General features: G+C 33.1%; 1 protein-coding gene across 1 annotated transcript in view; it reads right to left on the bottom strand.

The window, feature by feature from the left end:
* LOC118186572 (prolyl endopeptidase) overlaps positions 1 to 27,537 on the bottom strand; it is a 161,400-nt gene that overhangs the window by 8,590 nt on the left and 125,273 nt on the right. The window contains exons 14-17 of the mRNA XM_035356683.2: positions 21,940 to 22,056; positions 11,439 to 11,534; positions 3,216 to 3,317; positions 1,262 to 1,421 (exon numbers count right to left, since the gene is read on the bottom strand). Of these exons, the coding sequence (XP_035212574.1) occupies positions 1,262 to 1,421; positions 3,216 to 3,317; positions 11,439 to 11,534; positions 21,940 to 22,056 (475 nt within the window). The remainder of the gene's footprint in view (positions 1 to 1,261; positions 1,422 to 3,215; positions 3,318 to 11,438; positions 11,535 to 21,939; positions 22,057 to 27,537) is intronic.

Below are 27,537 nucleotides of genomic sequence, written 5' to 3'. Positions count from 1 at the left end.
ATAAAGCATAAAAAATCCACTTCCATGCTTTACTCTGGACATCAAACTGCCTGGATTATATGCCTATGAAGGATTCTCTCAGAAGCAACAACGTAGGTGAGCTCATAAGGCTATGACACATTTTGCATAGTAGAATATCCACGGTCGGCGGTTCTAGTACCAATGAAACCAGTTCAGCAGAATTATCAAAGGCTATAATGAACTAGCTAACCACGAAGCTCAAAAAGTAGCTTTTGCTTAAAAGAATGCTGATTTCTGAAATAATTTGAGTAGTCACTGTTTCATGTTTTTTGTACGCAATTCTTTTTAACAGTCTAACATGCTTTTCCGCTAACTTTCTCTTACCACAACAATTACTCAGTCTATATGATTCTCTTTTTTTTGGAGGGGGGGACAGAAACAAGCATCAACCTGGATACAGTGCCCTCCGATAAATTAAAAAAAACAGGAGGTTTTTTTTAACAAGTATGCCAGTTAAGCATGAATAATTTATCTTTTTTTTGAACTGCTAAGTTTGGCTTAGTTCAATTAAAGCAAAGTATATTTAAGGGCCATCTGCCTAAGGGGAGGGATGCCTTTGTGGAGGACTTTATAAGGAAAATTTCCTTATATACACATTACACATGGGAAAGACCATGAAAATGTACATGCAACTAGCTTGTTCACCAGCAATCAAACCCAAACCAAACTACCAGTGTTCAATGAGTTTGCCGCTCAGCCACTGGCGGGCTTGAACTCCTACATATCTCCAATTTATGTCCTTGAACTGGCAACGGCTGAATTTAAGACCTTTAAAACCACTGAAAACTCAAACTTTATTTAATTACATTTTGCTGTCATTAACAAAACTCCAAATGATTTAGGAAAATTCCTAGTACTTCAAATTCATTGTGTCTATTGCACATATTATACAAGCACAATTCTACTATACTAACTTTTAAGTTAGTTAAGTGTACGTTTTGATGTATGTATGCATGTATGAGAAGTATCTTGATAAGTATAACAAATTAAATTCACATATACATTAGATAGTCTATCTGGTACAAAACTTAAAAATCATAAAATTTAAATCAGACATATTCATGGAACTAAATATAAAACCGTGACTGCTTTTTGTTTATACACATTTCATATCTCATATAAATTAAAAATATCGTTATGAAAACTCAACAAAAATCTATTTAATTACTTTGAAACTATACATATATATAAAAAATAATAACATACTGGCACTAAAATATAAATTTACATAAACAAATACCTGCTTCTTACAGTTCCCAAGCTTGTACTGCAACTCTGCAATAAACTTTAAGGAATGTAAAGGAACAACGCGATCATCATGATCAGCAGTTAGAAGCAATGTTGCAGGATACTGAATATTCTCATCTTTAGGAACATTAACATTATGCAAGGGGGAATACCTGTATGTAATGGACACAATTTATCAGGTAAAATGAAGAAAAGTTTATTAGAAATATATTAGCAGTTCTTAGCATTAAAAGTTAGATATTACTAAATTAATCCTTTCAAACAAGTACTGCAGATACAAAATTTTTCTTTTCTATCATTTGCAATAAGTTACTTTCAAATACACGGTTTTAATAAGGAGAAAAATGTCCACTTCTATCAGTAGTCTGAATAAGGTTCTCCATCCATCTTATGCTTTTGGGAATTTTATCTACGGTCAATAATAAGTTCTTATCATAGAAAATTATTCGCATCAAAATACTTTCTAATTTTATAAGAATTTCTCCTTAAAAAAAATCTACAAGTATATTGAAGTGTATATTCAAAATTTATAGCCAGCATAAAATATTTCTATACTTTCTAATTTTATAAGCATTTCTCCTTAAAAAAAAATCTACAAGCATATTGAAGTGTATACTCAAAATTTATAGCCAGCATAAAATATTTCTATCTTATTTGCACTTTTCCATCTTACACACTTATGGTAATAAAAAAAAAAAAAAAAAAAAAAAAAAAAAAAGGAACAAAAGAATTGATTTAAGTGCTCTTCAAATCTTCATTGTCCAGTATTTGAACTGCTTGTTGTACTTCTAGATCCCCAACAGGATCAACAAAATACTGGACTCCATGCCTCTCTAATCATAACTGGAATACAGAGATGCTAGCTAAATCAATTTTTTATCTGTGTCACTAATTCTTGAAGGGTTTCTCCATTTTTTTTGGGGGGGGGGCTTGGTCTTAAGCTCATAATCTTTGAGAAATGTTACCCCAAATCACAATTCTAAAGCATTCATTAAGATTCACGTATCTCATGAGGTTTTGATCTGTAATATGTTGGTCACTTCTCACAAAGCAGCTGCCAGATAGGAAATTCTGAAGATAAAGTCCCATTAATTTGCTTGTGATATTAATTTATATTACATCTTGTAAACATCTGATGATAATTCTACATCATATGGCAAGAGCTTGAATATAAGATGATGACTGTGCCACAGCATGTCTCAGAAGGCTCAGCTTGAATAGGGTTCTAGAAATTTGTCATATTTCATTTCAGCCTTTCATTAAATTGCAAGGATTTTTTGACTGACAAAGGATTTTACATAATCTAATTCTTTTCCACATTTTCCTTCTATAGCAACCACTTCTTTCATTTATATCATGCACAATTCTCTTTTCAAAAATGGCAATACTTTCTTTCATATCTTAGATAGCCCTAGAGATCGATACAATATCTTTTCAATTTCTAGATAAAATACAAAAGAGTGGGAAAAAAAACAATTCTAACATGTTCAATGAGTATTGAAGAAATCTTGGAATATTTTCCTACGTAATGAAATTCACAAACATAATAAATACAATTTCGATAAATAATGAAGTTAGATAGCAAGTTGTTACATAGTTAAAATAAAATTATATACTTAATATTTTGAATTTTCAAACCATGTTCGTTCTTCTGCAGTGAAGGACCTTTCAATACAATAAGTGATTTAACATGTACATCAGCATGCTGCAACAGTAGGAATATACAGGAAATGCAAATAAACTGTTATAGACACTTTACCTCTTTTGGTCACAATCATTTTCAGTGACTTGTGACATCAATATATTGATGACTTCATATATATGATTATTTATGGTGGAAACTTGGCTTCAACTACTTTACAGTGTTTATAAATCGAGACAATTATCGTTTTACTAATGCATTATTTTTTTTCACTATAACATGCACAGCAATTAAAAAGTCTTACTTTAGTAAGTTGTGGAAATGATCTTCTTCTTCAGATGAACCAAAGTCACATGCCCAAGCATGACCAATTGTGAATTTGTGAAAACGCAGCATATCTAGAACTCTAAAATATGCATATATTTACTATTTACTTGCTTACAATTACACTAAAAATATGACTTAATATGAACTACATAAGACATACTACACATATCACTAATCTTCCAGAAACATGCAGAATTCTGCTTTCACAAACGCTCCTTTATTCTGAAATATGATTGATATTCACTTGACTACACAAGAATGTTTAAAAAATATGAAAAAAAAACCCAAAAATATTAAAAAATTACTGCAATAAATGCAAGGTGTAAAAATATAAAAATTAAACTACAAAAAAAAAGTTAAAAGGTGTTTGAAAATGCTTGAATAAAATTAATGCACTAGTGAACAGAAGAAAGTTTTAGTGATAGCTTTTAAACATTCACTGCAAAGTCAGAGATCTAGAATACCTGAGAGTTCAGTGATTCCAGATTTTGGAAATTTCTATATCTTAGATCATGAGTTTAAATGTAGTAAGATAATGTGCCGACATACCAATACTGGGGCTTCACTTATATAGCTTGAGTCAAATAAAAGAATGACAACCCTTCCCAAACAGGCCGGCACCAAAGCAAGTACAACCAGTGTGGCTGCACCAGACATCAGAATTTACAGGCAGCAAAAATTAGGAATGGCAGTATTTTTATAATTTAGGGAGGTATCAAGCAGCAAAATTACGGACCTGCAAAGATTGCGTCAGGTGGGAAAATACGTGGTACCGACCCTATCCCCATACACAACCAGAAAGCAGAAAAGGTGATTCTGGCCAACATTAATCAATGCTTTGTTACTGACTATGGTGTGATTCCCTAGCCAACAAGTGTCTGAACATGGCATACAAGAGTATCAGTTAGTCTAGGGGGGAATGCATTTATGAGACACCTGCTTCCTTTTGTTATTATACACTTCATTCCCGGACTTTGTACGGCATGTATTTAACATCAGCCAAAAAAATGGAAAGAAAAAGTGACGTAAACAAATATTCAATGAATATTTATTTCTCATAAATATATATTTTGAAACATTATTTGTTAACTCCCTCCTCCACTGTTTAAATTCAGCTTACTACAAGAATCTCATACTTTCCTACATGATATGAAAAGAGGCCAATTAATTTATAGTTCCTTCTTCTTTGCGCCACAAATAATTTCATTATTATGCCTATGCAAAACTTAAATTGCACTAGAGCCCAGCTGTGGCACTTCTTACTTTTGGGGATAAATCATAATTCTAGCCAGAGTACACAGGAATCCTAAATCAGAAGGCATCTGCTCTTCTTTAACCCATTGAGTACGGGCGTGTCATATGTCCATCAACATCGAACATTACCTCACGGCTGGGTGTGTCATATTTGAATCGCCATTTAATTTAATTCACTCTCCTGGCCGGGTGTGCTACATTTGACTTTTTAGATAGAACATTTAATTAATATTTTTTGTTGCCACTAGATGTAGCTGTTTGCCTGTTATGGGGAAATATATTGGAAGTTAAGTATGTTTACCTTCATTTCTATGCAATGATTTTTATTTTTGGTACTTTGTTTCGGAATAAGAGTGAGATTCGTGGGTGGGTGTTGAGCAATGTAATGTCTCTTTAACTGTGTCATTTGATATAAACAAATGCATTGGCTCTCGCTGCATTGAGGTACTTTTTATTTTTATTTTTCTGATATAGTGGGATAGACGTTCTATCATTAGAGATTTTTTTATTACTCTTAGATTTTTCGTGCTCTGAGATGAATATTTTTAATCATCAGCAAAACGTATCTGTTTTTAATGGCAAACGAAAGCAGTATCTACACTTAGAATATACACAATCGCTAGTTCGTTAGTGTTGAGTAATGTAACGGCTCTTACTACGTCATTTTATATAAACAAATGAACATGTTCTCGATGCTCTGGAATACTTTTAATTTAATTTATTAATTTTTCTTATTTTTATTTTATTATTTTATCGGTTATAGTGGAGTAGATGTTGAATCATTAGAGACTTTTTTATTACTCTTTGAGTTTTCCGGCACTGAGACGAATACTTTGCATTGCTTAGCGAAAGGCTTTTTTTTTTTTTTAATGGCAAAACAAAAGCACTATCTGACCGTAGAATATATACAAATGCTAAATGAGTCAAATAGCAGCAGATATTATATCCCTGTGGCTAATGCAACGTTGGACTTTGCGTACACCCATGTTTCAAAGAATATCATACACTGTTTCATTTTGAAACTTTGTTTACTTTTCATTGTTTGCTAGCTGAATTTTTATGAAAGACAGTTTTAATATTTTAAAATTTTAATTGTGTGTTGTGTTAAATAAAATCTGTGTTTGTTTGGATATTTTTCCATATATATTTATTTGTGGGATAAGGGGAAAATTATATTATTCTAGAATCAATATTTTATAAAGTTTTTATGGAAAATATAATAATAAAGGCTTAAATTTAATTCTGACAACTACCTGAATGTTCTTCTCCAAATGTGCCCAAAATTGGATGAGAAAATTCATTCATATGAATTTTTTTCCAAAAGTAGGCTTAGCAGCGTAAATTGCCTGTCCCCACAGGACAACACATCTGGTTAACGCGCCGTCCCAAGAGATGCTTCGGTAACAGAGGTGCCCATCGCGAACGGGTTAATGAGCAACAACCATTTCAGCAGACATCTGATCTCAAAATTTTTATTTTTAATAATAAAATTACATTAAAAATTGACTCTTAACTTCTGAATGCAAGCTTCACTTTTCTTGGGAAATAAACCCTTGGATGGAGGTCGAGATTTTTAAAGAAAGAAAAGCCCCACCCACCCACACGTCGAAGGCTTATTCTCCAGAAAGTACAATGAATTTATGACGGCGGGTAAATTTTCTGTTCCAGCGCAAGTGTATTCCCATGGAACAGAGCACCTACAGACTTTTAAACGATGTAACCAAGAGTGGGGGACAAAAATTGTCACTTGTTACTTTTTTTTTTTAGCTAACTCTAAGATTCCGTGAAAATTTATTCTCCTGTCATATTCTGCTTGACAGTTAGAATTATAATGCAAGGAAATCGTGGTCAGAAAATGTTGGACTCTCTTTTTGTTCCCATTCCTATAGGTCATCCGTTAAAATTTTCTCCATATTCTCTTATGGTTTATATCATTCTCTGTATTTTTATTAGTGATGCTTTAACCACTAACGTCTTTCATTGTTGTGCTGGAAAAAGAACGTTCTTGATTTCTGTCATCCTTTGAAGTAGTACATTATATTCAGAGCATAAATTAAACCGAACACTGGTTGAGATATTTCCTGCTTTTTGTGTGAAATTATAATTCCAGCTGAAACCCAAATAAGTCCAGTACATTACTTTAATATTTAATTTTCTACCTTTTATTTAATAACTTATTATATTTTTATTTATCTCTTTACATTTTAATATTAATTGTTTACTTATTCTGATCATTAATTATTTAAATTAAATAATTAAGTTTCATTATTAATTATTTCACTAGCCCTTTTATCTTTTAATTTATTTTTGTTCTTTCTTGACAGTCTTCCACAGGGCTCTGGCATTTCTAATTTTAGAAATTAGGGCCTGTGCTTATGGAAACTTTCTCTTATGTTTTTCAAAAGAGAAAAATCCAAGTAAAATACAAGCTAACAATACTTCTATCAAAATCAAAGCTATATCAAAATAGCGCCTTCGTGAATTAATGTAAATGTATTGTACGTCACCAATCACAACTATTGCTTTTGCTGAAATCTGAAGAGGGTTCAGCTTTTGGCTACAACTACATGCTGGAAGAATATTTAATTAGTTATCAAGAATGTAAAGCATATAATGTTATTCATTCTTTAATGTGATAGTTCCAAAAGAGAATTAGAAGTTATTAATGCCCCACTGACCAGAGGAAAATTCGGTTTAAAAAATTCCCATGGAAACCCAAAATACTTCCAAGATATTCATGTTTTTTTGCTGAGAATATGTCCAGTGTATATTGCAAGCAATAGCACAAATATCAGTCATTCTACTAAAAAATCAATTACAAAATAGGTTTGACGCATGATAAGGGTTTGTGGATTAAAGTTGAAGATATTTATGAGGCTAGTTGAAAAAAATTTTGCAAATCAATGGGTGAGAAAACAGTCTCCTATAACATAATGCAAGAATTGTTCTATCATTTCAGTCAAATGAAAAATGTTTTACATAATTGTATTCTTAAAGGCCAATACATATTCTTGCCATTTTAGCTTAGAACTGAAATCAAACAATTATAAAAGAAGAGAATAAAGAGAACCAGAACAAAATGTTTGCTTTATTTGTCTTAAGGAATGGTCAGTGGCTTAGTACAATAGTTCATTTATAGTTTATTGGAACTTACTATCCTGAACACGAAGTGGGAGAGATTATGTTTATTTATTTATATTTATATGTAACCATGTTAATAACATATAAAATGAGAAATTCTCATTAATTTACTTCAAAAGTTTCTTTCTATTGAAAACCTGTCTTATTATTTTTTAAAGGGTATAAATATGGGGGTTTGCAGATCTTTTATAAAATTTGTCATGCAGCTCTTTTCGTCATGAAGTTTGTCTCCCCATATCAACCAAAGTCCCAACAAACAGCTTTGACCTATCACTTTAAAATGTTGCAGGTGGGACTACAGACTATATACAATATGGCACCTGATACTCAACAAGTATTTGCTATACCCAATAATGACCATCAGATTGGAAAAGCATGAAATAATTCACAGTGATGTAACATTTGGTTTTAATGATTTACCAACCAACAGCTTGCATTCAAACAGAGATTCAACTTACACAATTCAAAAAAATTATCCTGTTACAAATGCTTAACACATGCAATGTCTTGGAATACTTTTGTAAGAATAACTGTAATAAAGATACAATTTCCTTAGTCATCCTCTATTAAGCAACATTATCAACTCTCTTTGAAACAGGACTGTGCTCACTAGCAAGCCATTTTCACATAACTTGGTATCCAAAACAATTAAATATTTTTATTAACAAATGGAAGCCCCCTTTAAACACAATTTACACATACAAAGAAAAATTTGCAGTTTCTAGAGCAGAGAAACACATACTCAAAAGTCACTGAATTAGGGATACCTGTCTAGTAGTGCATAGCACCGCCTTTCGCTTGATGACGGCTGTATATTGTCTTGGCATTGACTCAACAAGACAATGGAAGTGGTGGGAAGCCATACATATCCACGATTCCTAAACAACCTCCCATAATTCATTAAGATTAGATGGAAGGTGGTCACAGCCTCAAACATCCCTCTCAATTACAATCCAGATGTGCTTGATCGGATCAGGTCAGGTGACCTTGATGGCCAGGAAAGCACATGCAGGTCTGTGGAACATTTATTCAACCATTCAGATATAATTCAGAAGTGATGGCATGGTGCATTATCTTGTTGAAAGATAATCTCTGTCATAGACTGTCAAAAATGAATATATGGGAGCAGATGGGTCATCAAGGATATCCTGGTAACATTCACCTGTGAGAGACAATGTCACACATATTAAGGGACTCCCATTTCAGTCCATGTGAACACTTCCAGAAATAATATCGCCTCCACCAGCTAGATGAGTCCCCTGCTGGCAGGAAGGATCCACCGCTTCTTGTGGTTTACACTGTACTTTTTACTCTCTCATCAGCATGTACCAAAGTGAATCTCAAGTCATCACTCCAGGCAACATTTTTCAATATTTCAGCAATCCAATGATGATGTTCCCCTCCACATGCTAAGAGTTGCACTATGTTTTGTGCAGTCAGCAGAGGGACTCTAATACAACAACTTATCAAGAGGACATGGTTTTGTATGGTGTGGCTAACACATTGCTATGCATCAGCATTAAATTGACGAGTGAGCTATTGCACTATGGCCCGTCTATCAGCTGTTATAATGCAGACTAGCCACCACTGACCTTGGTCATTTTGGTTGTCTGCAGCAACTGACTCTGGCAGCGATGGTTTTACCAGAATCAGCACTCACGGTACATCCTTTACCAAGTGATGTGTGAAACCCGAGTGTCTGCATTACTTCAGAAATAGAGTGACTCATTCATTGGGCTATGATCTGACCACTATCAAATGCGCTTATATCTGTACTCTTACCCATTTTGCTTTTGACTATGACTGATACAGTGACCAGCACTCTTTATCTTTTCAAACTGCTGCTTACGTCACTTCCACGCTTTGCACAGCTCAAAATTTTAATACAACCAGCTATTTATTAAATTGCTTTTCAGTTTATCTGCTACCCTCCCAAAAAAAAAAATGTGGACAGAAAGAAAATCAATTATTGTAACAGTATTCATTAGGAAATGCATGAAAAGGTATGATAACACAGCTTTCATAAAGGATTTACACTAATGAGTTAATGGGATAAGTAAATTTTAGAAAGGTTCAGCAACTTCCTTCTGCAGCTTATATACAAATCAAATGAAAGGCTAAACTTATAAATTACAGCCATATTTAACACCTCGTGCTAATTTAAGTGTGACTCAAGTACTACTAGATAAAAAAAAATATTCTAAAATCGTGAATACATTCTACCCATACTAAGACCAGAGTGGTTCTAATTCATTATTCTTTTAGAGCTTTTTTGTATCACCATTAGAAAGCACACCTAAAAGGAACTTTTATTCAACTTTTCACATCTAAATGTTTTATGTTTGTTATAGCAGAAGTAGGCAGATAACAGCGCAATGAAAAATTACATAATTTTATGACATAAAAAAATCAAAAAATTATTTCCATAACCACAGGGTTTTGGGGAAGAGGTAAAATTAGTTTGGGGGTATTTCCATCCAGTACTGTTATTAAAAATAGCAATACTGATTAAATTGGAAGTTAAAATATGCAACACATTGCTTAGGCCAATAACAATAATAATAAAATCCTCAGTTCGACCTACAATTTGAATAAAACTATACTGATTTCAAGGTCACTCTTCTCCAGGAGTAAACTACAGGAATGATCAGACACAGATCCCTCTTCTTTGACAGCTTTTTCACTCTCTCTCTTGAAGAGGATCCTGTATCTCTGATTGGTCCTGAAACTGTTTTATTCAAATTTGCCAAACCATCATTGCTTTTCCAAGACATAACTAAAGGGATGAGTGTAAAGAAGCTCTTCCAAAAGTTTTAAGAAGACATCACACAATGTTTAACTGTAAGATCACTTAAGGATTTGTGGTAAGACAAGATTACTGATCTGCTGTATACTGAAGAAAATATCTGTTCATGTTTGTTATTAGATTGATACTACTGATTATGCATTGTTGGAGAGGCAGCACAGTCTGGATTTCAGTTATAATTAAATTTTAACAGATTCTTTGAAGTTTCTTATGGCTTTTTACTCTGTACTTTACTTCAACTGAACAAATACGAAAGAAAAATTTTATATGTAAAAAGACAACTGCACATCAAAAAGGGATATACAGCACCTTGCCCTTCTGATCAAATCCCCACTTCGGCAGTACCTAGTCAAGATGATCCCACAGAGGTGATGAAGGGATATTTATTTGCACGGAGGGAAAACATGTATCTTAGTTTTCTGCATATGAACCACTGCAGATTACATGTGCCTAAATAACAGTGCTACCATTAAGTTAATACAGGCTTTATACTGATGCACATTTACTATTAACTAAATTTATTAGGTACTGTAAAGGAGGATTACTGCTGTAGGAATTCTTTAAACAAACATGCATGCACAAAGTATATATACATAAACATATTATATAAAATAATCTAACAAGAATTACATGAAAAAAATTAAAATACTATATAGTAGAACTTCGATTATCCAACAATTTCAATAGCATTCCTTGTTACAGTAACAAACTTAGTTTTTAAAAAATGAGTCATTTTTTGTTTTAATATTCTGCGGGCATTTGTGATAGCAAGTTACAGAATTTACATAGATATAATAGTATCAACATTGAATAAATAGAAGAAAATATTCTTTGAGAAGTCTTGTTAAAAATCTGAAAGTCTCATAAATATACATCTTGTTTATTTCCTGTATATTTTAGAATTTATCCTCCTCCCACAACTGTACACACACAAATTTATTTTATTGCAACAAATGAAGATTAAATGAATGAATCTCAATCAAGGCAGATTTTACTTACCCGACCTGAGCTATTGCACAACCAAATAAATCTGGTCTCTGATTTATGCAGGCACCAACCAGCAAGCCCCCATTGGAAGCACCAAGTATTGTAACCCTACAAAGTGATTAAATACACACCAATTACGAGACATGTCCAAAGTTACTTTTTAATGAACTGATTTCTGAAAAACTATCAACTAAAGTTCAAAGAACTTATTCAATAATTTTTTAGAGAGGTAATGCATTACATCACAACACAGAGATACAAAGTGAATAAAATACATACAGAACTATATTATAAAACAAATAAAAATGAAAAAAAAATGCTTAAAAAGAAGATATGGCAATAAAATTCCAGAAAAATATTATTACTTTAAAAAAAAAATGTAGATTTTTCATGTCAAATGGGAACATGATCTTCCAAATTCATACACACATATTATGAAGTAATTTGCTCCTCTGAGTAAAGTGACTGATCAAGCAAAATAATTTCTCCTTCTTCATTAATATGTTTTCAAGATGCTGAGAATTCCAGGAGGAAAAATTCACAAAGCAACCAGATTTTCAAACGGTGTACTATTAAGTTCTGGATGAGATTTCCCTACGCAGTTTATTTGCTTCATAACTTTGGTGTCAAGAAAATTCATCACATGCCAATGAGGTTTTCTTGAGAAATAAGAACGGGAAACTGAGCTACTTTGGTCCATTCCCTGCATGAGTATAAATAGTTCAATCACTGTTATAATATCTTTGGCAACTTCACTTTTTCTTAAGTTCTAATTTTTTTTTTTTTTTTTTTTTTTCAGGTTCTCTACCTACTCTTTCCCTTATTTGTTATACTTTGAAAAATTACAAATTAATATAATTTAATTACAATGTGTGTGTATATATATATATTTTCCTCATTTGAAGACTTTTTTTCAAAATCTCTACATTTCTTAGAAATATCATTTTACTTTGGTTTTATATTTTTGCTTCTTGAAGATAAACAATGTTATTTTATCTCAAAATACACAACGCTTTCAGAAAACTAAAGTTAAACTAAGGCTGAAATTTATTTAAATGTAGAATAAGAAATGGACAGAAAACTAAATTTTAAAAATTTCATTTCTACATTTCAACTACAATTACCAAATGAAATACTTAAGATAAAAACAGAAAAGCTCATTTAACTTGGAAATTTGCGAGCCAAAGATGCAATTTCTTTTTAGATGAAATATGATATATAGTCTTCACTTCTAATACTAACAGCATTTTATTTATTTATTTTTACTATTTTTTTTAAATCATCAAAAATGAAATCTTGAAATCTCAATTTCAATGCATCCTGAACCATTTTAACTCAACAAAAACAAAAACTAAGTAAGATACACACAATGCATGTTTTACCTCATTTAGAATTTATATATACAACATAGCCATAAAAGTCCATACATGACCCTTATTTCTGCAACTGTAGGTTGTACACATACACTTCCAGTAACAAAAAAGTTTCTAATGACTCAAATATTCACGTTTTCACATTTTTAAATTTATATATATAAAAAAAACTAATTTTATAAAAATCACATTAACTGACTTTTTATATGGTCTCCTATTCCCTATGGATATAGGAGTAAAAATTTATAGTGACTGTAGAAATACAGAAAGTTTGACTTCAACCACTTGCACTGAAGTGAAAATTTGTGTAAGTAAGGCATGCCTTGTCCACCAGTGAGTGCAGTGCTGAAAGCCTTGCCCTAGTGATGAGAATAAGTTACATATATCTTTCAATCAGCTACAGATCTCACAGGTATTTTTTGCACCAATTTAATAAGTTGTTTTAACTTTGTGTTGCTTCTTTTAATGTTATAAAATGAAACATTTTTAGATGCCACCTATTTCGCATGGGTACAAAGAAGAAGCAAAGAAAAACGAAAGGTGGCGATCATAAATTTATAGTTGAACTGACCGCTTCATTCATGTTTATACAAAACTGAAATTGCCTTCCAAACTGTCTTATTTGTTAAGAAAAACTAGCACATAAAAAAATAAATAAATAAATAAATAAATAAATAAATAAATAAAAAATTAAAAAACACACTTTACAACTAAATAAGCACGAGTTGGCAGTAAATATCCCACTGGTGATGCAAGGAAGAAAGTAGTTGAGGATCTTGAGAAGAGTCAATAAAAATCTAATCCTGTATCGATTCCTGGATGCAATTTTCCAACAATGTTAATATTACAAGCTTTACTTTTGGCCAAGAGATTGGTAAGAGAGACACACCATACACAAACAATGATTACATTAAAAGTTGTTTAATAAATGTATCCAGATAACTATTCCAGGATTTTAAGAACATGGCAGAAACAGAAATTCTTCAATAAATAAATAAATAAATAAAGTGTTTCTACTGTCTGACAGAACAGTAAACAAAAAGCAGGGCAGCAGCACGACCATGAAAACCAAGCAGATGTGCTTCCTTACGGATGGTATTCATTGAAACAATACTCCCGGATGCCTGTGAAAACTCCTCGCGGATGAGGGCCATCGGTTGGGTGCGGTTCTTCCGAATTTCTCTGGACAGCACTTGCCAGTCTTTATCTCCCAGTTTCGTTGGTCTGCCGACTCGGGGCACATTCCGACAATCACCGCTCACTTTCCACTTCTCAATCACATAGGCCACTGTCGATTTTGGGTACTTCAGATCGCCAGATATGTCCCTTAAGGATCGGCCACATTTGTGATACCCGATAATTATACCTTTCTCGAAATCAGAGAGCTCCAAACTGCGAGGCATCTTGCATGCGACTAAAGCCGATGCTGTTTCCTACACGATATATACCGGCGGAGTCCGTGACGTACCTTAGGACTGCAGATATCGTCATTTGCATAGGTGTCCAAATACTTATTGGTAGTCAGTGTATATTTGTCAACTAATACGATTATTATTATGACATATGATTTTATTTAATGTCAGCAACTAGTACAAATCTACTCCTGAAAACCTGCTGATTCTTAAAAGAAATCTTACTCGTACTGCTGATTTTCAGATCTTTTAACTAATGAGTTTGCCAACCACTGTTCTAACCCAACAAAAATTTTGTTCCAAGATGTTTTGCAAATTCCATTTATCCTTTGATCCTCAGGCTGTAAACAGCAGCTAGTGTTTCAGCCATAAAAATTAAGCTTTTGCAGATTTTCAACTTTTCCTAATAGTTTCAGAATGATTACAAATTACAAAAAAAAACAGTGGAATTTTTCGTTTTTTTTTATATCATTTTTTTTAATCCAGATTTCTCCCTATTACTTATTAAAGATATATCATTTTACCCATGACTTTTAATTTGCTCGATGGAGTATCAGCAAAGATTCCAAAGCCTGAAAGAAGAGTGGCTTCCAGTCTTTTGAGACACCATAAGAAAAGATATTTTTCTTTTTCCTAAAAAATCCATAGCAAAAGGTAATAAATATTGTGGATTTGGAGTGACTGATGACAACACTTGATGAAAAATGAGAAAACAAGTTATTAGCCAGTATTACTCAGGACAGCTTCAAAAACATGTTCACAGTCGTCGAAAAGACTATGCTGAAACAAACAGCAACAAGAAAGCTTACAGCAAAGCATTAAACTCCACTCCTGATTCAGTCGATTGCACCCAGAGCTCAAGATGCTAGTACTTAAGGTACTCTAGATACTCTCCACAATAAAACTCATGATGCACTCGATGATAAACTCACAATGCACCCAAGATAGACTGCTATTCCATTTACCAGCACTGTTTATATAGCTTATGGCCTGCCTTCAAGAACATTCTGGGGGTAAACTGGTAAGAACTCATTCTAGAATGTTCTCACTCTGTCCATGGCATATAGCCAATTTTGTCACCAAATGAACGATTTTGCCCGAAATCTGGCAACCCCACCTGTCCTTGCCATTTTCTGGTAAGATAGATTTCCCACAAACCCACTTTGCGGGACACTGCAGCTAGGGATTTCGTAGCACTGCCCCCTCCCAAGGACTGCATATCCCGGGCAGTACAATCCCTAGCCAGAAGCCAAATTCAAAAGTTAACAAAACAAAGTAAACAAAAATATGAGAAACAGAAAAATATTTACAGTTATATACACAAATTAACTACATAACAATTTTAAATTTTATAAAGTTCAGAATGAATTTCAGTCTTGGGCTTTTCATTAAGTTATACATGAGTTAAATACTTTTTCTCTGCCGTTCTCAGATATATTTTTGTTCTGCATATCACAGTTTGAAGATTCAGTCCTTTCAGACTTTTTCACAGGAAGATCTGAAGCAGTTTACTCACCACTCTGTAGTTAATCCACATCATGTGTACAGAGCACCTCGGTACTTTTAGCAGTTAGTAAATGCTTATTTTCCTCTATTTCTTGAAAACCAGTTCGATGTTGCATTAGTTATGAAGAGAATCCGATTCTTTAGAAACGGAAGTATCCTGGTTTAGAATCAAGTTTGTGTCTGTACAACTTGTGTTATGAGACACACATTTTGTGAAGTAGGTGTATTTTTTTGCAATACTGGAACACTCTGGTTAAGCTATATCAGCTTATCATCTCAGCATCACATGGATTTTCAGATGGTTCAATACTTGCTGACTGCGACTTCGTAACTTCACTATCAGTCTCTACCAACCTTTTCACTTTCTTCCACCTCTACTTCAGGCACTTGAGAATCAGGAACTTTATTTCCAAGATCTGCGGGATTCCTGGGAAGAAAGCTACTGACTTTTGGCCAAAAAAGGGTGCAATGGCCCTACCAGGGTTCATAGCCACATTTTAGTTAAAAAAATAAGCACCTATAAGCACTTTTCAAGCACATTTTAAGAAAAAAAATAAGCACCTGTCTAATTACATCATACACAACTGCATAACCTTAAAAATTAGAATTGCAATTTAAAATATGAGAAATGCAGTATTTATTAAGAGAGAATAAGCATTACCTCAACCATGGAAAATAATTACTTTTTTTTTTTTTTTAATTTTAAATAACAGTTCAATTTACAGAATTAGTTTACAATGAGAGAAAAAAAAAACTATTCAGAACTAAACTATATTACAAGATTAAATGATGGAATTTCAGTTCAATATAGAGAAAATAAATAAGGCATATTTATTGTATTCGATTTGAACCTAATAATAAATACAATTTATTTTTCCACTCATATTGATATTTAAATAATTTAAATCTAAATTCTGAACATTTTCTAAATTTTCATTGTATATCAGTTTCCCTTAACAGATATTGCAAGCAAAGTAATTTAAGTAAAAAAGAGGAACATTTCTGAAATCAGAAGACAGAAATTTCCTTCATGCAGTCATCCTTTAACAATAAAAGCTTAACTAACCCGCATACTTGGAGATTAGCGAATATTGCACAGTCGAGCGTAACTTGAAAAAGAGGAGCGGAGGAGGGGGGTGTAGACTGTAGCCACTCTTTAGATTTTCTGGCTAAATAAATGCTTTTGACATTTCAATATGTGCATCATATAAAACATACATATATGTGCATCATATAAACGGAACTAAAAAATATTCCGCTTAGCAAGCACAGTAAAACTCTTTTAAGTGTTCATAAACAAATCTCGGACTAGACATCAAAATTAATTATCTCTGCAAAATATATCGCAAACGTTATTGCGCAATACGTGAGCCGTGAATTACGTGATATTACGCAATCGGAATCAACAGCTACCGGTATTGGGAGAATAAAGAACTAAATAATTGAGGTGTTTTTGATTATAATTTTCATCAGACGGTGTTAAATTTCCAGAATAGAATCATTCTTCGCTTGGGTTGGTAGACCGCAGAACTTTTAGTCCTATTCAATCCAGATAGGAAAGTGGCCAAAAAAAAAAGTCCGTTGCTTGTTTTGCAGCGAATATTCAAGATTTTGCGGAGAAAGGGGAGAACCTCCCAACCTTCGTACTGTATCATGTATTGGCCAAAAAAATGAAATTATTTTGACTATTTGATTACTTTCCCTTTATTTAAGCCATTCCGAATATTATTCCTTAGAAAGCTAATCTGTGTTAAAACACAACAATTTTTGGATGTTTACTATACTTCAGCAGTTACTGCAACTATGTCATTATAAACATTCATACATATACTCATAATATAAGCATAACGATCATAATAACCACGAATATGAACTGACCAAGCGGAACGAGAATGCTAATTATTAAGATCTTGATAAAATTCAAACGCGTGTAGTATTTGGGTGGGTGAAAAAGAATGCCGAATGTACCGAAATTTTCTACTGCTTTCGCAATTCTTTGACCAACAGAACGACGGGCACCTGTCTGTACTCTCCGCACACACCGAAAGTTATGTTAATGCAGAGAAAGGGGGAAAAGCTATTTCCGGGAGTATGATTCACCATCTGATATTCCATATTAGGAAGAAAAGTTGTTTATTTAGTTTCGGCTTTGGTATGGGAAAAAATTGCGCGTTTATTAAAAAAAAAAAAAAAAAACACTAAAAGCAAAAAAATAAGGGCTTTAAAGAAAAAGTAAGCACCTATAAGGGCCTTTATATTTTATTTTCAAATATAAGGAGTTATAAGCACTTATAAGCACCGCTACGAACCCTGCCCTACAGAGACCTTTGAAATATATCTCATTTCATTCAGTCAAACTCCTGATAAAAAAGAAGGTATGCCTCCAGGACAAAGCAGAGAGTACTGTGACACTCTGCCAGTAAGCCATGGGCCTCACTGCTTGAGGATACACATTTGATCCCAGATTTTCGTATCATTGCAGCTATGGCACTTTTCTGCCTTACTACAGGCCATGACAGCCCGTGTACTTTTTGTATTGGCTTGGGCTTTGTGATTCTCCCTTATGTCCTCTGTGTGGACAACATCAAATTTTTTACGTAAAATTCAGTACAAATTTTGTAATTTTTTTATTAAATGGTAGCAATTCTGAAACTACAATTATACAAGTTTTATCTGGCAACAGTTAAAAACCTTCCGGTTACGAAACCGGCACTAGAGGCACTGTTAATCAAAATAGTGCCATACACGCAGGAGAAAGCATAATGTGCTTTCGAATATGCCATAACATAATTATTTATTATTCAAAGACATTTTTGCATGAAATTTAGTAAAGAACGACATCATTATCACAACATCTAATAGAGGGATGCTTGTGTAAGAAAACCAGCTGAAAAACGTACAGCGTTCAAAACCGAGTCACTGAAAAAAATTCATGAAACGTTTTTATGAAATCCCACAAAATCAATGCGTCGTGCAAGTTTTGAAATCAGTATGCCTCGTGTAGCAGAGTGGCAGGCATGTAAGAAGATAAAGATATCTGAAAGAAGATAAGCAACATTTTATTTACGTTTTATTAACAGCCATATGTTGATTTTTTCTTACATACTTGCTCAGTCTAGAGGTTTAGTATAGCAGGTAGATTTTACGTCAAGTGGCAGAGGTTAAAATGAGAAGTAAGATCATAATCAGCATAATTCAGAACAAAAAACTGGATGTTGTCACTGCTGTTGCTTGCTTAGAGATACCTCCTGATCAGAACAAACCTGAAAGGTCTGATGTAGGCATGGTTGGCAAGTTTTGAAAGTTAGTTGGGCCCTGTCTGACGTAGTTAGTGTCGTACTTCATGTAGAGTTCCAAGAATTGTAACCCAGTTAATATACTTTAAGGTTCCAACAAGCCACTAAAGCACCACAAGTGATAAGTTGTTTTAAGTCTCACTAGATGGAAAGAATAAGTTTTACATGAATTTTTACAATTTTGCGTTTTACATTGTGACCACAGTAAGGATTAATGAAAGGCAATACCTGTCTTTAATATGCAGAGATAATTTTTAAAGCTAACCAGTTAGTTATAAATAATTAAATTGGATACTTAGATAACTTTAGTCATTAGGGATTTACATGGCCACTATAAAATTTTATTTATTTTTAACAATATTTATTAAAAACACCCTTTTAAAATCACAATCAAATAAAATTTTGAAGTTTAAAATATTTACTTATATATATAGGAGATGATATAATCAATTAATCAATATTGTTTCGGAAATAAATTATATATATGTGTATATATATATATATATATATGCGGTTTACCAGAAAGTTCTGTCCATTTTTGGAATAAAACAAAACAAACTTTTCTTACCATCAATAAACATTATTAAAATAATATTATTTCTATTATTATTAATGACTTCTTGCTAGCACGAGGGCAATTTGTATATTCATTTTTAAAAATGATGTAACTTTTGATGCAAAAAATTGAGCTGGCGCTTGTTTGATATCTACTTCATTTTTGAATTTTTTGCCCTTCAAAAAAGTCTGTAAGAACAAAAATCAGTGATAGTCAGAGAGTGCTAAATCCGAGGAACATGGTGTATGTGACAGAATTTTTCAGGCTAGTTCTGCAATTTTTTTATGAGTCCCCAAAGCAGCATGTGGCCTGGCATGATAATGATGCAGTACAATGTCCTTCCTGCTGAAAATCGCCAGCCTCTTTTCTTGGACTGTTGTCTTTAAATTGTCTAACTGCTGACAGTACTTCTTCGAATTCACCTTTTAGTTTGGTTTTAAAAGCTTATAATGTACTGGTCCTCGAATACCCCACCATATACACAACATTCTCCTTATTCAGAGTCAAATTTGGTTTAGAGGTGGGAGGGCTAGGTTTTTCTGGGTTCACAATATGCCCTTTCCCTTACGATGTTTCCGTCAGTGATCCACTTTTCATTCCCAGTTATCATTCGGTTCAAGAAGGGCTTCATTTTGTTCGAAGCAAGCAGAGATGTGCATAAGATGACTCGACCCTCCAAATTCTTCTGACTTAATTCATGGGGCCCCCATCTTGAATATTTCTACACCAAATATGGTTCGAAATAGTTTGCTGAGCTGAATTAAGCCTTTCTGCAATCTTCGATATTGTCACAAAAGGATCTTGCTCCAACATGGGTGTAACAAAACCGTCGCCGATCAAAGATGATTGTCCAGAGCGTGGCTTATCAGAAAGTTCGAAATCAAATGTTTCAAAATTTTCAAACCATCTTCTGTATGCCTTATCAGAAACTTAACCAAACACTTTCAATAAATTTCTACATGCTTCTGTAGCACTTCATCCTTGTTGAAATTTGTATAAAATATAGTGGCTTAAATGAACTTTATCAGCGGCCATGGGTACACTATTGCTTCACACTTAAGACTAACGTGAATCAACTTTATTTTAGTTAAATTGCTACTCCAGTATGTATACATTAAGCGATAAAAATAGAGAGCCGAATATACGGCAAATAAACATGTGCTTATGTGCCGAAAATTGTCCTAAAAAGAACATAATTTTCCAATAGACTGAATATATATATATATATGAATACAAAAATGAACATTGCCAAAAAGTTTATTTGAAGTTACTTCTAACTCCTATAACGATTATGTAATTGTCAGCAACAGTAGTTGTGAGTTTTTTTACACATTATCATGGATATGGAATACACAATTAAAAAATAACTGAAGTGCATTTTGTGAATTAGGCTAGTCATTAAAATTCCTCCTTACATACAAACTTTGCATTTGTAACTATACTTGGGAATTTAAACAAAAAATTGAGCAAGTAGCCTTTAAGAAATATTTTACATTTTCGGAATGAAATAAAAATTTTTGACTCATCACAAAACAAATATCAGTAAATGGCATTATATCATGTACATAAAAGTTATTAAATAAATATATGGATAGAAATATAACTATTTACAAGAATAAAATCAAATATATACAACAGATCATTACAAAGAATGGGACTTCTCTGCACGTTTTTTCTCTTCAGCTTTTAGAATCGCCAGAGTCGAGATAAAAGTGATTTACTTAATAGCCATCACTGTTCTATTATCTTCCAATACTAACAATAAAGTTTAAAACGAAAAGAGTCTGAGCGCTACAAAATACAACATGGAAAAGCAATCATCACTTGAAAGGAAACATCACTTACGCCAATCTGAGCGGTAAGTGATTTTTGTTTGGCTTTCAGCCTGTTTACCAAGTGAAGATGGTAACCCGATTTCGCGGAAGCTAACTTCACAGAGTTGTTCCTTTAAACGTTATGTTCTGGCAACAAATATCGTATGTGATAGTGGTTTTACAGATAAATACAAGTCAGGAGAAATGTATTATAAACTGGGTTATAAGCATAGTTGAAAGCTGAATTCCTGCTGCATAAATCAGGAGAGGTAAGTAGTCAGAAATTAAAATATATGTAAAATAAATGCATTTTCCTATACAAATTTTTAAATACACTTATGTATTTTTTGTTTATTCCACTTTTTTATCCAGACTAAATCTAATAATTTTTTTGTCTTTAGAGCCTGAAATATGCATATCTCTAAAATTCACAACTTAATGTTGAGTGACTTTTAGAGTTTACTAGTTAAATCTATGTCACTCCTTTTAGTCTTTTATTTTGGAAACATTTAATGAACTGCGTTTTGCAAAACGATACATAAAATAAATAACTTACTTTTTTGAAGAGGTATATTTATTTGCAACTAAATATTCAGCAGCTGCTTGAAAATCATCAAATACATTTTGCTTGTTGAACAATCGACCACCATCATGCCATTTTTCTCCATATTCTCTATATATAGAACAAAAACATTTTATATAAAAAAGATAAAAACTTCAAATTTCGCTCTTTTTCACAATGTTCAATATATAAGAAGCCCCTTTTATATATTTTAGAAAATGTTAACATCAAAAAATGAAACAAATATCCATCTTATTAGAATCAAAATTTAAAAATATATAAATACCTAAATTTTTACTTCCCAGCAGTAAAAGAAAAAAAATTGTTTCTGCAGCATTTTATTTTATTAAAATTACAAAAGCCTTCATTAATTATTATAATTTTATTTAATGTTCAACATACTATTTATTTCCCTTAAAATGCAATTACCAAGAGTTTATCTCCTGCCCATACCACATACGTTAGTTGTCATCTTTTGGATAGTTGCATAATGGAGACCTTTCTGAGAAATACACATTCATTCACATAACCCTTTATGCAGACAGCCCTCAGGATAGTTGGCACTTAATTGCTGTCTCTGAATACTGGAAGTTTTACCCAAGTTCGATCCTAGGAATATTTTGTCATGCTTAATGTGCAAATGAGCCAGTTTTCCTTAGAAAGACTTCGACAAAGGTATACATCTCTCTCAGGTGGATAGACCTTTGTGCTTTGCCCAATTCAAATAATCAAATCTAATCTAACTTAGCCTGAATTCAAGTTGGAATATAATCATCTTCCAAAATCCATTTCCAACGGGTCTGAGAAAATTATTTTTTCCCAATTTGTAAGGCTATAAACTTACTCCTAGCAAATTTCACATGTTTATGTTAATTGGTAGCATTAAATTATCAAGACTTCTTTTCATTACTTATCAATAATATTTTAATTATATATCCTTACAGTAAAATATCATAATAATGGCCACCTGTCAAAAAGACCAGTACAACCCAACTCAGAACACAAAATATGTATTAAAGTAACCTGTAAAATAAATTTTGGGATCAATTTGTACATTTTTTATGCCAAGAAATTACATCTCAAATTTGTTCAACAGCAAAAATATATATTTGAAAAAAAAAAAAAAAAAAAAAAAAAAAAAACAGTAATTATATCTTTCACGAGTCATCAATTTTATCTTTTTTTTTTAAAGTATCATAATTTGTCACAGTCTTGATTTGCTATTTACGATACAACACTCATTCAATAATTCATTATAGTCATTATGCACTTTTTAAATTAAAAATTTATTTAGCCAGGACTGCATGACAGATCAATGTTGAAGAGGCCCCCATGCTACCCTAAGTAATTATTGATTTGATTTATTGTGTTTACTGTCTAATAATAACTAGTAGTCACAACCTACGAGGGCTATCCAGAAAGTAGATTACGTTTTGGAATAAAAAAATAAACAAAGTATAGGAAACAAATTTTATTATATACAGATGAAAGCCACACTCAAATACTACTTTTCTACATAGTCACCATACAAATTAAGGCATTTATCGTAGCGATGTACGAGCTTGGAAATTCCTTCGTCGAAAAATTCGGCCGCCTGCGCCTTCAACCACTTCGTTACCTCTTCTTGCAGCTGTGCGTCGTCATCAAAACGCTGCATAGCCAGCCACTTCTTCATTGCTGGGAATAGGTGGAAGTCGCTCGGTGCCAGGTCGGGACTGTACGGCGGATGAGGAAACAACTCCCACTTAAAAGATTCAAGAACTTTATGAGTGACATTTGCCGTGTGGGGCCGGGCGTTGTCATGAATCAACAAGATCTTAGAGCTCAACATTCCTCTGCGCTTGTTTTGAATTGCTCTTCTGAGTTTTTGGAGAGTTTGGCAATACCTTTGAGAGTTTATTGTAGTGCCTCTTTCCAGGAAGTCCACCAAAATTACACCTTTTCTGTCCCAAAAAACAGTCGCCATCATCTTCCTTGCCGACATTGTTTGCATGCATTTCTTGGGTTTTTGGGGAGAACTTGTGTGCCCCCACTGCATTGATTGCAATTTCGTTTCACAGTTCACATGTTTCACCCATGTTTCGTCACCAGTAACGATGCGATCGAGTAAAGAGTTACCATCCTTATGGTAAGCGTCCAAAAAGTTCAACGCTGCAGCCATTCGCTGATTTTTGTGGTCCTCTGTCAAGATTTTTGGAATCCATCTTGCACAAAACTTGTGGTAACCATGCTTTTCGCTGATGATTTCGTGCAACGAAATCGAAATTCGTGGAAATTCGCGAAATTTGTGGAAAACTCAAAGAAAGTTCCGTTATTGTGAAATTTCGATTTTCACGGACTTTAGCATCGACTTTTTCGAGAAGTTCGGCGGTCACTATGCTGGGTCTCCCACTTCGATCTTCGTCGTGAACATTGGTTCGGCCATTTTGAAATCTTATGACCCACTGACGCACTCCACCTTCAGTGATAATGTTGTCCCCATACACTTCACGAAGCTGCCGATAGATTTCTATCGGTTTACAGTTTTTTGCAGTCAGAAACCTTATTACTGAGCGCACCTCGCGGGATTTTCAATTAACGCAGACATTTCAAACCGTCACAGTATCTGAACGGAGCACAGCACGAACCTTTCACTAGCACGGCTAGATGCAGACTGAGCTGCGCAACGCTCTGACCCCAAGATGGCCGCGCTAGCCCCGCCCCTAGCGGACACAGACGGAAACGTAATCTACTTCCTGGATGGCCCTCATATATAATTTATATAAATTTTACTGTCAGCATTGTACAGTGAGTACTGCGAAATTCTTAGGTGGATGCAGTCAATTACGAAAATGACGCAGACCGTTTGGATGAGAATATAATACAGAATTGTTTTAAAGAAGAAAATGATTATGAATTACATGAAGACAAAAGTACAAATGATAGATTCAAATGCTGAGTGAAAATGAGTTTCAGAGCTAGGACAGCAATTAAGTATTATCACAATGATGCACTTTTTGACATGCATCAGTGTGCAGATAAAAACCTTCAAGTTCAAAAGCATAAAGACACAATTCACTTGAAGTACAAAAACACAATTGAAAATGTATCGTACTGCCTTTTCGTCTACAGAAGTGGAAGAATCTGCTTGAAGAATATGAAATCGCTATTATGTTATTCGCTTAAATGAAGCTGTTAGAAATCATACCATAATAGCAACAAAAAAAGATTTGATTTATAAAATTTAAACTGCTTTTGAAAAGCAAGTAAACCATTTGAGTCTCAATCAGCCCGATCGCACCGTTGAGATTTTATGTCGAGAAAAACCCAGTACATTTCGAAGATTGTGGACAACTGACGGTGCACTTGATAATGATAATGTGGGCACCTGATTTAAATCAACTGCACATTGATGTAAAATAAACAATGCGCGATTGCACCGCTTGGTATTTTTCGACATAAAACAAGTGATATCGAGCTGCTTGGGTCTTTTCGTAATCATTTAGAGAAAGAGCGATTACGTTATTTGGGATTCTTTGGCAGTGTTTTGCAATACCCCCTGGGACACAAACAGTTAATCAAAAAATAAAATTAACGGAGCAGTTAGACAAAACTCAGTAAGGTTAAACATAGCAAAAAGTGTTACAGTAATAACTGTTTCAGAAATTTAACAAATAAATATATGAAGTTTGATTTTTGTATTAATTTTTTCCTCCCTTTACACATAAAATCTGATTTTCATATTTTAAATTATTTACTTTCTTATTCCCTGAAAATTAACAATAGGATAAAATTCCCCCCTCCTACTATGTTATTTACTAATTATTTACCTCGAAATCTGCTCACAATTTTATTAATACTACAATACTAATAAATTGAAAAATAAACCTTCTACTTCAATATCTTCCTGTAACAAATGCCAAAACTTCAAGTTAAAATCCTTATGCAAACTGTTAATAACATGAATGAGTCTTTTTCTCTAAGATCTCCAAACTAAAGTGGCTGTTATAAACAGGTTCCAATGCATATTATTAGCATATTGAATTATTAGTTGTTTTCGAATGTTTTTCTAATAATTTTTGTTTAATGAGATTTTTGTCCAGTTATGAATAATGCAGCTGAAAGTAGTTTTGATGAAAATTTTAGTATTAACAGATCAGGAAGTGGTATGAAAATTTATAAATTTGATTCATCAAATTTATAAATTCATGACTCAATTATGGCCACTGCAAACATTTATTACTAGGTTATGTGTGGCATGAAGATTTTTACTTTGAAGATGATTTTGCAGCTCAACCTTTCCAGTTCCATTACATACAATAAGCAAAATCTACCATTATTCTAAATAAGGTTGTACTGCATTTTTAATACTTTCCTTTCTTTCTCCCTCTGCTTTTGAGCAATTTTTGAATAAAAAAATTGGAAAAAGGCCTGGAAACAACTACATAAATAATTATTGCAAATAGAAGGGATAAGGCTATCAAAATGAACAATGCTATTTTTATGATATAAACAGGCCATTTGACTGAAAAAGAAGACTGCAATAAATATAGAATAAGCTACTGCTATCTTCAAAACAAACCTGTACTGAATAAGACACCCAAGGCACTTGAAGAATACTTAATTTAAAAAAATGTTCATCATAAAAGTTAACAAAGGAATTTAGACATACCCCCCCCCCCCCGAAAAAACACAACCTTCAGCTATTGGGCTACATGTAATTCCCAAAACATGTAGAACTCAAATTCCATATCCATAACAATAGAGAAAAAGTAGCCACAAACATTAAAAACACGTTAGGTTAAAGAAGGATACTCCAGAATGCATTTTCATTGAAAACTAATACACTTCTGCCATTGTTCCTCAAGATATGCTCAATGATATAAAAAACTGTCAAAATTATTCATGTGTCAGCTTTTAAAGGTGCTAAATTGTTAAGAAGTTTACTCTATTTTTGCCTATATAAGCACAGACCTGTCCCACTATCTTCAAGGACTGCAAAAACCCTTGTATTGGTTGATGGTATTTTAGAAAACTTTATGTATTGGTGCAATTTTTTGTTCTAATACCTGAAGATAGTAACTTTGAAACTGATAAATTTGAAAAATTATCTATCTACATAGATTCAAATCCCTACTGCATATAAACTGAATGAATTTAATCAGACTCTCATGGCTAATTGTGTTGTTAGAATGAGAGACACAGAAAACAAAAGTAGTACATATAGCTATTCAATCGACTACTCGAAAGTTTTTTTTTTTTCGGGGGGGGGGGGTGTTCAAATATTTTGCTTCTTTTACACGAGAATGAGTCATCTTAAGAAGCAAATGAATTTTTTTTAATACAGAACCTGCCACTCTCATTTTCTGTCACTTGGGAATAGAAATCTTTTATGCTTTGATTTCATTATGAGCATAAAATTTTCTTTAACGTAAATATACAGGCTTGGGAACTGAATAAAAGATTTGACCTTTTTCACAAAATTGATTTCCTTAAATTAAAAAATAGTAAAATATGAATATGTGCATCATTTAAATATTTTTGTACCTGGAAATATATGGTTGCAGAAATAGAGACCATGTCAGGACAGACTCTTGAAGACAATATCATCCA

This window comes from Stegodyphus dumicola, chromosome X1 (genome assembly GCF_044657685.1).
Source record: "Stegodyphus dumicola isolate Sdum_Otavi_A_Nest chromosome X1, ASM4465768v1".
Lineage (NCBI taxonomy): Eukaryota > Metazoa > Arthropoda > Arachnida > Araneae > Eresidae > Stegodyphus > Stegodyphus dumicola.
This window is presented reverse-complemented; position numbering and strand designations above follow the sequence as displayed.